This window comes from Zalophus californianus, chromosome 8 (genome assembly GCF_009762305.2).
Source record: "Zalophus californianus isolate mZalCal1 chromosome 8, mZalCal1.pri.v2, whole genome shotgun sequence".
In the NCBI taxonomy this organism is placed as follows: Eukaryota; Metazoa; Chordata; class Mammalia; order Carnivora; family Otariidae; genus Zalophus; species Zalophus californianus.
Window position 1 is genome coordinate 124,910,870 of NC_045602.1, and position 14,849 is coordinate 124,925,718.

The 14,849-nt window shown below is 42.9% G+C and overlaps 1 protein-coding gene across 3 annotated transcripts in view; it reads left to right on the top strand.

The window, feature by feature from the left end:
- Positions 1 to 14,849, top strand: part of STK4 (serine/threonine kinase 4) — a 92,112-nt gene that overhangs the window by 65,736 nt on the left and 11,527 nt on the right. The window contains exon 11 of one of the 3 annotated variants that reach the window (XM_027621451.1): positions 6,975 to 7,107. The exons of the other annotated variants lie outside the window; for them this stretch is intronic. Coding sequence (XP_027477252.1) covers positions 6,975 to 6,983 — 9 coding nt within the window. The 3' untranslated portion in view covers positions 6,984 to 7,107. Of the gene's footprint in view, positions 1 to 6,974; positions 7,108 to 14,849 lie in introns of those variants that run through there. 3 annotated transcript variants of the gene reach the window in all.

The window sequence follows — 14,849 nt, forward strand, 5'->3', positions numbered from 1 at the left end:
TCGTCTCTTCAATATTAGCTTTTCTGTCAATGTACTTTTCTTACCTTAGTGGTAGATACGGAACATTTGTAGTCATCTTCCTGTTGGCTGCTCATCATCTTGTCTTTCTCTTCCTCGCACCCTCTTTATGTAAACACAAGATCTACCTTCTTGGCAAATGTTTAGGTGTACTGTTCAGAGTTGTTAACTACAGGCACGACGCAGTGAGCAGATCTCTAGGATAGTCGTCTTCCCTACCTGAAGCTTTGTGCCCTTTGACTAATACCTTCTCTTTTGTCTTGTCATACTTCAAATTTTATTGGCAGGGACACTTTTTCTCTTAAGGTTGTAGAACTTGAGGAGAAAATGATGGAAGTAGCAGTTGTTCACAGCGTATGGTGTGGTCAGTCCCTGTAAATATTTTCCCCCTTTGCATCTTACAGAATCCTCACGCAGTTGATTTTATTCCCGTGCACTTGACAGTGAGGCTCAGAGACTCTAGGTCAATAAGGGATGGTGTTAGGTTTTTTAAATCCAGATTTTCTGATGACAAGACCGTTGTTTTTCTCAGCATGACACAGCTTACGTGAGAAGTGATGTATATGCACTGGTGGCGAGCGTTTGTCTAATTCAGAGGCTCCATATTTTCTTTCTCTGACGTGCCCAGCACTAGCCGGGGCCCGCAGGTGCTCTCAGTGTGTTCTTTGATTACGTTGTTTGAAACCATGGTGGGTTATTTGAAGAGCTTTCCAAATCTTTTCATATTTTTTTCAATAGCCATTCATCTGTGTGTATAGGAGCCTGTTAATTAGCTTATAAATTGGATTGATGTGCAATTTAAATGTTTTGCCGTTTCTTCGGTAAGGTGTTGGTAGAAAACATCGATAGGAGCTGCAGTGCTGGGAACCCCCTAGATCAGAGTTGGGTAAAGCATGAAAGGCATTTAGCAAAGTGCCCGGCGGTCCTACTCTTATTATTTATATGGTGGCTCCTTTCAGAGCAACAACTTAGATGTCGTTAAAGGGAGCCATGCATTGGGAATCAGATGTCAGACGGTAAATAGCTTTGTGTCCTTAAGCGAGCCACCTGATCTTTCTGGGGCTCTTGTTTCTTCATCTGCTAAATAGAGGTGAGATTAAAAGTCTTCAAGAGCCCTCAAACTCTCTGTCTTTGTGTGTTAATCTTTAAAATGGAGATAATGCATACCTGTCATGGGGGTTATTTGAGCCTGAAAGAGAAAGCCTATGTAAAGCATATAGAAGATGCTCAGCATACGCAGGGGGTTTTCCTTTTGAAATGCAGGGTGGTGCTTCAGATGCCATGGAGACCAAAATGAGCATGGGAGGCAGTATAACATACTGACCAAGAGCCAAGTAGCCCTGGATTCAGTGCTGGTTTCACTGTTCATGAGATATGTAACCCTAGGCAAGTCTCTTAACCTAGAAGGAAGATACTAATCATATTTATGTCAGGGTTATTGAGAAGATTAAATTAGAAAATGCTTTTTAAGTGCTTAGCGGAGTACCTGACACATAGTAGGCATTCAGTAAATCTTACTTACACGTGTAATATTTAGGTGGGAGAGATGAACCACCAGGGGAAGAGTTAAAGGTAATGATGTGGGCTGCCCAAAGCAGAGAGCTGGGGGCCAGGCCTCCAACCTACTTCATGGTTTTGTTGAGGGCCCCGCTGCAGCGGCTCCCACTTCCTGGTTAAATGTTGTCTGCTTTGAAGTGTTTATTTCATACCTAAGATGAGCCTAATTCTGTTGTGACTTTCCTAGTCACAGGATTTAAATATCAAACGCACTGGTTCAAACAGACCTTTTGTGTATTCTCTGATCAGATTGCTTCCCTTCTGTGCCTGGCTGGAAGCTGTAAGACCTGGAAAGTTCCCACATTGATGTTCTTTTTTAAAATAGTTTTAATCCTGATGGTGCCACTGTTAACATAAAATAGCTCGAGAGTGTGTGTGTGTGTGTGTCTGAGAGAGAAAGTGAGAGGATCAGAGAAAAAGACAGACCGGCAGAGAGACACAGAGAGCCGAACCTGGGCACTCACACCAGCAGGTGCTCCTGTTTGAATGCTGGTTTGCATTGCCCGTGATATAGCAGCAGAAGGTGGCCAGCTGCTGGAGGAGGGGCAAACTCAGATCCCCTTTACAGATCCACCAGTCCCTTCCATTTGCTCTTTATTTAGGAACATCCTATTAAATATGAAATACTATTCTAGGATTTTGTAGCCTTCAGGCATGGATGAATCTTTTTAAAAATCTTATTTATATTCCTTTTTTAAACTAAACTTTTTAAATTTTGAGATAATTGTAGGTTCACATACAGTTATAAGAAATAATATGTACAGGTCCTTTGTACTCTTCACCCAGTTTCCGCACTGCTAAGTCTTACAAAATTATAGTGCACTACCACAGCCAGGATGTTGACATTAATATATCAAGATAAAGAACCCTTCCATCACCACAAGGAGCACTCCCGTTGGCTTTGATATGCACACCGTCCACACTACATTTCCTAACTCTTGGCAACTGTTAATCTCTTCTCCATTTGATATCTCTTTTGGAGTTTAAAGAATATTCAGGGAGTGATGTTTCAAATGAAGTCAGGAATCTGCTGTCTCCCCCCCACCCACCCCACACGGGGCTCTTGTCCCCAGATATGGCAGGACCAAGCTCAAAGTGAAGGACCTCACACACCTCACACACTGAAGAGATGTGCCATTCCAGATCCTCGTGGATGTTTTCCACTTGTGAAGTGCGGCTGTCATGATAAACTCCAACCGTTCTAGGATTCATTTAAACCGGTTCCTGGCCTGAGTCCAGATCTTGTGATAAAATACCATATGCCATCCATCACATGATCCGTGGCGGTTCTTCTCTGTGCCAGCTTGGCTGACGAAGGCAGCCGCTGCCCAGAGAGGTTTACTGCCGAAGGAGCGTTTGACAGTGGTCCTCTGAACTCAGCCCTCTGTGGGAGCGTTTTCAGAAACAGTGCTTGAGTTCCTGGTGAGAGGTCCCTAGGTGGGGATTTATGTACCTTATATAAGAAGGAACGTGCTGTGCGTGTTCGCCGCTGTTCGCTCACCCCCTCTTCCCCCCCTACTTTTGTTCCTGTAGAAAATGAAGACCTCACAGAAGGCCTAGTCTTTCCTCCCTGACTGCTGCCCCCCTCCCGCCCTCCCCTTTCTTCCCCGTCCTTCCCCTTCCCTTCTCTGCACTCTGGGCCTAGGCCTGTTGGACAAGGCTGGATGCCTCATAGCCCCGAGGAAAGCTCAGTGTGCGAGCAGATGCCTTCTCAGGTTTCTGTCGGGCAGTGATGTGTCCCAGTGACCTCTCGGAGCTGCTCCCATGCCACAGGCCTCCTTCCCAGGAAGGGGAGCCTCCCCGGCTGCTCTCAGAGTCGTCCCAGGCAGCAGCACTTAGCCCTGGCCGGTTGGGGGGCCTGGGCAAGGGAGAGCCAGTTTGGCCGGGCATGTACGTGTTCACCGTTTGAATTAGTGAAATGGGCGGGAGCACTCCAGTTCACCACAGAGCATACCACTTCCTGTTTGCTGTTTCATAACTGGCCTGTTGAGCTTATTTTTATTTCCTGTGCCATCCCCTGAAAACATTTGCTTTTGTGACCTCTGATTTAACTAATCCGCAAATCATTTAGGTGGCCTCCAGCTTTTTAATATTAAACATTGCTTTAATAAACACCTTTGCATGATATGCATGGCCTTAGAATTAATTCCTGCAAGCAGAATACTTGGGCCAAACCGTTTATAAATTTGAAATTATGATACATATTGTCAGATTTCCCTGTTGTTTTTGGTGTCTGAAGTGCCAGTTTGTGTTATTTATGTAATCATTAATGGAATTCCTGTTTTCCATATTAGTTTCAAAGTAAGGTTACAGGCCTTTTAACATGTAAAGATACTTTCCCAGTTTTTTTTCCTTCCTCCAAATTTTTATTTAAATTCCAGTTAGTTAACATACAGTGAAATATTAGTTTCAGGTCTAGAATTTAGGGATTCATCACTTCCGTACATTATCTGGTGCTCATCACAAGTGCACTCCTTAATCCCGGTCACCTATTTTCCCCCATCCCCCACCCCCCCCACCTCCCCTCCAGTAACCCTCAGTTTGTTCTCTGTAGTTAAGAATCTGTTTCTTGGTTTGCCTCTCTTGCCCCCCCCCATGTTCATTTGTTTTGTTTCTTAAATCCCACATAGGAGTGAAACATACGGTATTTGTCTTTCTCTGACTGACTTATTTTGCTTAGCACAGTACAGTCTAGCTCCATCCACGTGGCTGCAAATGGCAACATTTCAGGTTTTTGATGGCTGAGTAATAGTCCATTGTGTATGTGTGTGTATATACATGTACGTGCGTGTGTGTGTGTGATACACATACACATACCACCTCTTCATTCATCAGTCAGTGGACACTTGGCCTCTTTCTATAACTTGGCTCTTGTTGACAATGCGGCTATAAACATTACGGTGCGTGTAAAATATCTGGATTTTCCGAGTTTTTAAAAACTTTATGGTATCAAAGTGTTCAGATACTTAAAATTTGTTTAAATACCAAATATGTTAATATACCATATATGTTAATCAAAATATTTTGATTTAGCAGCTTTTCCTTTGTGGCTTCTGGAATTTAATGCCATGTTTAGAAGTTTCTCACATCCCGAGATTATAAAAATGGTAACCCTTACTTTGTTTTAGAATATATACTTTTTTTCTTTTTCCCTATTTATTGTTTGCAGTCTGTGTTGATATAAAGGGTAAGGTAGCAACCCACCTTCATATTTTTCTAGTCAGCTAGCCAGTTTTCCAAACAACCAGCAATTTTTAATATACATGGTGAATTTGGAATTACCAAATCTTAATGGCTTCTATCTAAAAGTGTCTGTTTTTATAGATAGGAATTTTCCATTTAAAACTCTGAGTTTCAGTATTTTTCTGCTGTTAAAACCTCTAGAAAGGAGCTGTGAACAGAACACCATATTGGTTTTGGCATTCACTTTAATGCACCTGAAATAGGCTGAATCTACAGAATTTGATCCAGAGTACTTCTATGTCTTGATGCTTTTTTGCCAAGCAAAATTGATTATTTCTAACCACAAGGCCTTCGGTGTTGGACTGAGAAAAGAGTCAGGGGTCCTCCTGAGCTGATTGCAGCTTATTTCATTTGGCATCAAGTACAATGCTTATTTTTCTCATAAGTTTCTTTCTATTCTCTAGCCTCCCAATGGTCAATGCCCCTCGTTGCTGAGGAGTTTTTTGGAGGGAAGGGCAAATTCAGATCCTGTTTGTTCAAGTCCTACTAATTGTATCTTTTAAATGCTTTTTTTTCCTTGGCAGTTTGATGACTAGGTATCAGAAGTCTTTGACAGATAGTCCTAGCTTTCTCTTGTACTGTGGAGTTTAGCTGTGGGTTAGATTTGTTGTGCTGGTATATTTTCCCCCACAGTGATGGGTCACTCTATCACATAGATTTTCTTTATAGCTTTCATTAGAGGTGCTTTCAGTAGTTTAGAAATTTACTCGAGTATCTTAGTAGCTGGGCAGATTCCTCTTTTGTAGTCATATTCTCCTAAATTATTATAATTTCTTTTTTTTTTAAGATTTCATCTATTTATTCATGAGAGACAGAGAGAGAGAGAAGCAGAGGGAGAAGCAGGCTCCCCGTTGAGCAGGGAGCCCGATGCGGGACTCGATCCCAGGACCCTGGGATCATGACCTGAGCCAAAGGCAGATGCTTAACCATCTGAGCCACCCAGGCGCCCTATTATAATTTCTTTTAAAGAAGGTTTTATCATCAATGCTTGTTTTTAGGTTCAGATTGCAGGCAGGGAGGCAGATTCTGCAATTGTGGTTGACAGGCAGTATACATAGTGGTTGAAACCACCAGAGTCATCATTCAGGCTTCATAACCCATCTTTGCACCTGTTATGTGACCCGGCTAACTCAATTTCTGTAACTGGCAAAAGTGGACAAAATCACACCTCTCTCTGTTGTGGGACTGTTGTGAATCTCATGTGAGATAATGTGTACAAAGCACTTAGGACAGTACCAGGCCCACAGGAAGCACTTAATAAATTTATTTTTCATCATCTGTTTTAGTGTTGCTTTGCCCTCCTGAGATGTTGCATTGCTCTTTTTTTCCCCGGCGTAGTGTAAAAAGAATACATGCCTATTACAGAAAGTTTAGAAATTGAAGAAAAGCTTAGGGAAGAAAATTTCTCCTGTGGTTCCACAGCCCCCAGCGAAAATCAGTTTACGTTTTAACCTCGCTGCTTCCGGGTTTTTATACTTGTATATTGTTTTTCATAGCTGAGCACATACTATATGTGTAATATGGTATCTTGACTTTTTTTTCTCTTAACATATCTTAAGCTTTTTCTCCTATCATTAAAAACTTTTATAATGGGCGCCTGGGTGGCTCAGTCGTTAAGCGTCTGCCTTCGGCTCAGGTCATGATCCCAGGGTCCTGGGATCGAGCCCCGCATCGGGCTCTCTGCTCCGCGGGGGAGTCTGCTTCTCCCTCTCCCACTCTCCCTGCTTGTGTTCCCTTATAAATAAATAAATAAAATCTTTAAAAAAAAACTTTTATAAAATTATCGCTTTTGATGATTACATAATAGTCCCTCACATTGTATTATTTTGTTGACTTAATCGTCCTCCTTTTATTTGGCATTTGGTATTTGGAACTTTGAACTGTTTTGGTTGGAATTAGGTTGCTTTTAGGTCATTCTGCCTTACGAAGGCTGGGTTTCGTGCTGTCAGTGACAGGTTTAGGAGTTGAGGCTTCGTGTTTGCTTTTGTTGTTTTGTCTGTTGGGGCTGTGAATTCAGGCAGCATTTGCAACATGAGACCTGGTGCCCTCAGACTCTTGCCTGTCTGTTCTGGAGTATCTCTGTGCTTGTTTGCTTTTTAATCTTTTTTTTTTTTTTTTTTTTTTGGTGAATTTCTTTTCATAATCCTGTGCTGGAGGCAAGATGAATGGAGATTATGATTAGTATTGTGGCCTCCATCTCTCCAGTATCGTGTGGACGTCCCGGAGCTAGCCAGGATAAACACTAGTTGCATGTTAATGGATCTTTACTGGGTAATCATACTGAGCAGTTTCTGGTAAGAAGACTATCCTAAATCGTTCTGGACAAAGGTATACTATTTTTGTTTCAAATTTCTCATTTTCCCCGTAAAGCTGGGTTTAAAGTCTCTTAAGGCTGAATTCATTTGTACTTGGGAATATAATGAGATCTTGTACTTTTTACTTTCAGAAAACCAGCCAAGAACAGCAGTCTGAAAAAGAAGTATGCATCCAGCATTGCCAGGGAAACCTGCTGTTTAGATATGCTTTTTGAGAAAGCACATGGCCAATGAATGTCGTCTTTGTCTCGTCACGGCAGTTTGGTTCTGCTGGTGACTCGCGCCAGCTGATTTGAGCTTAGTTTTAAACTCAGTTTTATTGAAATGGCACTGAACACAAGACCTAAATGCTGGTGCTTTGTGACCCCAGGAGGCTGCTTCAACGGTATCAGCCGGTGTGAGCTTGACACTATTTTTCGTTTCCTTTGTTTGGCTCGGAGGCTGCTTGATCTGTGGCCACTTGGCAGCTTGCTTCTTTAAAGTTTGTCCTTCCTGGCCATTTATTCTCTACTGTTAAAATATAGGATGGTTATTATCTCAACCACATGGTGAGCCAGAGTGCAGACCGCAGATTTTGTGAGTTTTGGTAGTGGAATTGAGATGGAGGTGGCATAGGGTCGAAGATCAGAAATAGATCCTAAGATTCGCACATAGTCTCTTGGCGCCCTCAGCCCTCAGCCCTGAACTCACTTCCCTGTGGCTTCACTCGAAGCACAGGTGACAAGTGGTCTGCGTCTCGGAGCTGTCGTCTCTCAGTAAGCCATTCCGACACAGCCTCAGTCCGAGAATGATGGGCTGTCTGAGGCCAGAGGGTCCTGCCAGGGCACGTGTGTCAGCTCCTGCTGTCTCTCCAGCAAGAGGCACCATCCAGCGTTTTCTTGACCAGCTCTGGTCATTTTGAGAGGAGGCGGGATTCCACAGTCGGGAAGTAGTCCAGACCACTGCGCTAAAGCTCTGCCTGAAGATACTCTGTCTTTTTATTTTGCCCAAGATTTGTCCCCCGGGAACTTCTACCCATGTGTTTATTCAGATTGTTTCTCACAGAGACTTTTTTGCAATTAGCTGAGATTACCTGGCTATTCCATCTTACAGGTAGAGAAAGCAAGAAAGTCTCTTGCTTTTAACTTAGTATTATGGTGACTTGAGTAAACCTTGCCAGTCTTACACTAACTCATTGTCACCAAGGCAAGCAAGGAACTCTTAGGTGTTCTCTGTATTCAGTGTTGCTTTGATGGTAGCTTCCTGCTTTATTCTCGCTCTGATCCAGACTATGAGGGGAAAAGCACCTGACCGGTAGTAGATTTTGAGTGATACTCCATTAAGAGTACAGACTAGGGGGCGCCTGGGTGGCTCAGTCGTTAAGCGTCTGCCTTCAGCTCAGGTCATGATCTCTGGATCCTGGGATCAAGCCCCGCATCTGGCTCCCTGCTCCTAGGGAAGCCTGCTTCTCCCTCTCCCACTCCCCCTGCTTGTGTTCCCTCTCTCTCTGTCAGATAAATAAATACAATCTTTAAAAAAAAAAAAAAGAGTACAGACTAGTGTCCGACAGAACCATATTCAGTTTTGGTCCCTGCCCTTTGCTGACTATGTAATTTAAGATTATGGAATTCTGCAAACCTTAAATTTCCCGTCTTTGGAACGGATTAATAATTAGAGCCGTAGATTTAATTAAGATCAAATGAGATTATCATATGGGAAGAGTGCTTAATGTAGTGACCAGCTAATGATGTTTAGTAAATATGTTTTCAAACACTGGCTTAGATTACTGTCACGGTTATCGTTGCTGTCGTCATTACGCAGTGAGGTCCCAAGTGCCGCACTGTCCGCCAGGCGGCGCCAGCGGGGCCTCTGCCGGCCCCTCTGTCCAACCTTCCCTTCAGCTTGCTTGGCTCACTGGAAGAGCAGTGTTAGCGTTCTGAGGAAGGGAGGTAGGCATCCACACAGTATCTCTGTCCCCTGGAGGGTTCCCCTTCTTTCCTAGGAGAAGCTCTGGGAATGGACATGTTTGTCCCGCGCGTAGGGAAGCACCTTTGGAAGCACCTTTGCGTAGTAATTGCAGCGTTGTATCTGTTCGCAAAGATTGTTCCATCTTCTGCGGCCCTGACGTTCCGGTGTGCGCGGCGAGCAGTCCTGCTCCTCCTCCTTTGTCCCTGTGGTCCGCCTTCCTCAGTCCATGGTCTTTATGGTTTTACTCCAGATAACTCTGGTCATTTTTCCCCCTAGAAATCTTGATTTCATCTAAGTTTTAAAGTTCTTTGGCATAAAGTTTTGGATGTTAAAATTTGCAGTATCTGTAATTCCAAATTGCTTTCCATTCCCAATATTTGTTTCTTCTTGTTTTTTAAAAAGCAGACTCATCAGAGTTTTTCTTTTCTTTTTTTTTTTTTTAAGTCATTTGAAAGAACCACCTTTTGGTTTTATTGATTCTTGCCATTGGGCATTGGCTTTAGAATTCATGAATTTATGTTCTTACCTTTATCTGCTTTCTGTGGGTTTATTCTGGGTGTTTTTCCTTCTTAGTTGAACAACTAAGTTTGCCAATTGTCAGTCATCTCTCTCTTCTAATATCTGCATATAAGGCTATAAAATTCCCTTTAGGTATTACTCTAAATACCTTCCACAGTTTTTGGTATGTAGTTTTTCTGTTTTGTAAATTCAGGTTTATTGAGGTTTCATTTATATACCATAAAATTTGCTCCTTTTTTTTTTTTTTAAAGATTTATTTATTTATTTATTTGAGAGAGAGAGAATGAGAGAGAGCACGAGAGGGAAGAGGGTCAGGGGGAGCGGCAGACTCCCCGCCGAGCAGGGAGCCCGATGCGGGACTCGATCCCGGGACTCCAGGATCATGACCTGAGCCGAAGGCAGTCGCTTAACCAACTGAGCCCCCCAGGCGCCCACATTTGCTCCTTTTTAAGTGTACAGTTTGATGAGTTTTGACAGATGAATGCAGTTGCATCAGCACCGCTGTAATGAAGATCTGGAATGTTTCCATCACCTTGAAAAGCTCCCTCATGCCCCAGTCTTTGTCCCAGTGGTCTCCTTTCCTGCGATGCCACGTGAACGGAATCAGACAGGGTGTCACCTTCTGTGCTTGGCCCTTCCATTTAGCATATGCTGTTGTGAGGTCCATTCACGTTGCTGCTGTCTATGGACTGGTTCCTTTTGACTGCAGCGGAGTTGTCATTGTGTAGAGATACCACAATGTGTCTGTCTATTCACCAGTATAGTTTTCCGTGGGAGCGAGTCAGAGGATTTTAATTCTGCACTTGGGCTGTAAATACACTAGACTATTCTGGATTTGAGGCTGTCTGGGCATTTTTTACATTTAAATTTTTATTTGGGGTTTGGCAATTTAGAGGTTTTTCCATTAGTGGGCAAGCATATGTTCATGTGTACTCACTTCTGCCCTTCCTCCCAGTCGGGAGACAGAAACCACAAAGGAAGTTAAACAAGGGCAGTTTAATACAGGGAATTATTGCCTACGATAAAAGAGTAACTGTAAGATCTAGGGAAACTCTGTGTGGTTCCCTGAGGCTGAGGGAGCACAGCCCAAGGGAGGACAAACTACCAGAGATTCCAGCCTCAGGGGAGAAAGTAGAGATTAGCCCATGGCATAGCAGAGGGGTTTGGCTGGTTTGGCTAGACCAGAGCTGGGTTCTGGGCCAGCCATAGACTACCCTCTGCGGTACAGGTGTGGAGGAGCTGATCAGCAGCCAGTAACAGGGGTGAGCAAAGGAGGTCTGGCTGCTGGTGGAGGGCAGGAGGCCTTCAGAGCCAAGTTGGGATTCTGGTGTCCGTGTCAACACGGCTGCCAAAAGGTTATGGCCAAGCCAAGGCTTCAAGGTCTCAGGCAAACCAGGTTCTGGGCTGTCACTGGGCCACACTTCACTAGCTGTCCTCACATCCATACTACCAGCCCCTGTGCCGGAGACTCAGGAGAGCCTCTTCCTCCCTGCACTGTCCCTTCAGCCTCTCTGCTGAGAAAACTTAATGTCACACATACTTCAAAGGAGAAGTGCTTAAAGTACCATTGTTCACCTCAGAGCATTTATCATAGAGAAGGTGCATTCAGAGCTGAGAAGTAATAAATCGGTAACTGATATACTCTTTCCATTCTTTTTAAGAGAAATACCATCAAATCAAAAGCAGTACTACCCACATGCTCGTGCTATTCATAGACACTTCACGAGGGGACAAGGATTTATGAAAATTAGAACTTACAAAGAATAAGTTTATAGACATACATAAATCTCATATTCATCATGGTATGTTACCACACACATCATGGTATTATCACTGTTCTCCCCCCTCCCGATCATTATAGATGGAAAGTTTTATGTCAGACCTCAGGTTGGAGGCAGTTTCTTTCTTCATGATGCTTGCCCATTACAGAAAACATTTAGGATACAAATTTTTTTTTAAAGATTTTATTTATCTATTTGAGAGAGAGAGACAGTGAGAGAGGGAACACAAGCAGGGGGAGTGGGAGAGGGAGAAGCAGGCTTCCTGTGGAGAAGGGAGCCCGATGCGGGGCTCGATCCCAGGACCCTGGGATCATGACCTGAGCCGAAGGCAGCCGCTTAACGACTGAGCCACCCAGGCGCCCCTAGGATACAAATTTTAAAGAAAGTTTCATACCAGAAATCTAAGTGTTGTTTTTTTGTTTTTTTAAAAGCTAAGTGTTTTTAACTCCAAGCTTAGATGAGCTAATACTAGGAATATGGTGAGAATCCTTTCTGAACCAAGAAACTAAGACACGTGGTCTTTACAAATAAATTTTTCTGGTTTGTGAATTTTTACACATGTGAAAAATATTGTCATGGCATAAATTAAAGCACATTTGATTGTCCATACCCAATTAAACACTTGTTGAAAAGAATAAAGGGCCATCTCAAAATACCAAGAACATATACATATTAATGCTCTTATAGACTAAGGAATAAAGCCATCTCTTGTAGACAGTCTTAAAACAGAAAAATAAAAGAAAAAATAACACAAATTCCTATTTAGCAGTTATGTGGTTTTGGCAGAATTGGAAGTCTTAGGCGCATACACACACACCTCCACTGCTCTGACCTTATGTTTCTGACACTGCGGTGGGCTCAGGCCCTCAAGACTCGGTGGTCATTACAGAAGGGTTGTGGCATGCTTTGCAGGTAGAACTAGTCTGCTTTTGTTGCAGAATTCTTTTTTTTTTTCCAAAGGATATTGAGAGAATATTTCTTTTTGGGTATTTAGGTTGTAAATCTCAGACATTTCATTACATGAGAGTACCCAGCAGTAGGGTTTGCAGAGGTCTTATATACTTTCCAGAAATTAAGTGCTCTTCACTTACAAGTTTTCCCACATCAGAAAGCCCAAATTGTAAAAATTCCGGCCTGCCAAGTAGCTTACTCAGAGAGCTTTGATGTATTCTCGACCAGTTTTCTGTAAACATTTTGTTCTTTCGGTGTATTTAAATTGGACCGTCTTTACTCCGGGATAGCTTTTAAGACTGCCTTTGTTAAATGAAGTGAGATCAATTTGTATTTTAGCTTTCATTTTGCTTGGGATTCTTTGGGCTTCTTGCATTGGGTGAAATCAGAGAAAAAGGCCTGGCCTGTTTGTTATCTTGGAAATTTCCAGCCCAAGAAAGTGTACAGAGGCACAGCTTGTAGGGATTCTTAGGTGACTAGCTAGCTCTCTTCCTGAATTATTGAGCTACCTTAAAACAACAGCTTGGCGCAGTTTGGGTTTTAGGTTTTCATATCTACTGAAAGATTAATATGCTTACAAGAATGCTGATAGGTTGGATGTCTCCCTTTAGTGCTTTCTGCTATCAGGAGCATCACACTCTGCTCTATTCTTGTACCCCACCTTCTTTGACATTTACCATTATCCCAGATTAGGTGTTCACTAACTTCCTGAAAGTTTTCCTCTCACAGTTTAGCTTCCTTCAGTGTGAAATTTATAAACCAGTGTAGAGCTGCTCTTAAAATAGAATTTTTCTTAAAGAGCTATCATAAGCAAGCAAGACTAGAGTGAGTTTTTTTGTCCATTTTTCCTTGTAGCTTTGAGCACTGGCTGTGCTGTTCATTTTGATTTTGGCATGTGTGGGTCAGCTTGGAGTGACTGACGTAATCTTATTTAACAAACATACTCTTAGGTTTATTTATTGATTACATATTTCCAAAGCTGCTTGAGGGAACCAAATAAAAAGTCAGTATCATTTTCAAGTAAAGATTAGGGATATGTTTCTTTATTAAATATTTATTGAGAACTCTTTTCTGCTGGCCTAACTCTCTGAAAACATATTAGATGTAGTTCATGCTCTTAAATAGCTCCCACTTTAGGGAAAGGAAAAGGTAGTTGGCAAGAGGGAAGAGTTCGAGCTTGGGCTGCTCTGGAAGGTTGAATGGGCATTCCCTAAACTGAAGATAGGATTATGTTGAGCAGACGCATGGAGGTGTGAAAAAATATGGCACCCAAAGGAATTTTGAGTAGCTGTCAGTAATATTGACAGATGAGCTCCTAAGTCCTCTTGTTTACCTAACCTCATTTTATTAGTCTCCTGTATCTCAGGTGCGATAGATACTTGAAATAACAAGATTTGCATTTAATTAAAAAAATTCTACAATTCAGACTTTGTTCTGAATTATAGTGAGCGCTCCTTCTTTGCACTCTAAATGTATATTTACAAAGGGCAAGGTTTTTCTTGCCAAGACTGGCCACGAGGATTCTTCCTCCTCTGAACTCTTGTAGTGCATGCTGCCGTGACACGAGGTGGGCTTGGGCTTTGCAGTCAGGCGTGCTAGGGTTCATAGCCCAAGCCCACCAGTTACACTTCCTGGCTTTGGGGCCATGAGCAAATACCTGTATTTCTCTAAGGCTCGGTTTCCACCTCGGTAAAGGCAGATACTACTACTTATTTCATGGACCATTCTGAGGATTACATGAAATAATGCATGTGAAGTGCTGAGCACATAGTGCTCAATTAAAAGTAGCTCTGATTACAGTTAGCGGTCATGAGTCACCCAGTAGCGCCACAGACTGTAGCTTGTTTTCATGACTTGCCTGCCTCGTTTAGCTCCACGTCTAGTGTACGGGGGTCCTGCTGTATACTTTCTGCCCCGTACACACCTTTACTCACCCCCACCTCTACCATCCCTCCTCTTGCCCCAGCCAGGCCTGGCACACGTGGCCGGTACTCGGTGCCTCTTAAGATCCATTATTCTTCGGTATTTGCGGTATGAAAGTTCCCTTATGGGTTCTTGCTGTGGAAAGCCGGAGGCACGATGGTAGGGAAAAAATCTGGGTCTGGTCAAAACTTGTTTACCTTTGGCCAACGACTGTTATAAAACTCACAGAACAAAAACAAAACAACAACAAAATCAGGAGCGTTGTGATTTAAGAGTGAGTTGTGGAAGTTCATGCCCGAACAGAGCTGGAGTAAATTCTAAGCATGCAAAAGCACTACTTCAGAAATTAATTTTGTCATGTAAATCGAAGGATGATTTTTGATAAATCACAAAAAACTAACAATACGCAAGTAATAAACTTTGTATTATAGTGAAACCCCATTATTAAAAAAAGCACTTTTGCGTTTTGTCCTCCTGTGTATACGGTGTATCAGAGCACGTCCTTCACACCCACACGCGCGTGTGGTGCGCACTGGGCCTCTGGGCGGGAGGCTCCCTGGAGACAGCCTGCAGGTTGTTTGAAGCCAGGCTCCTG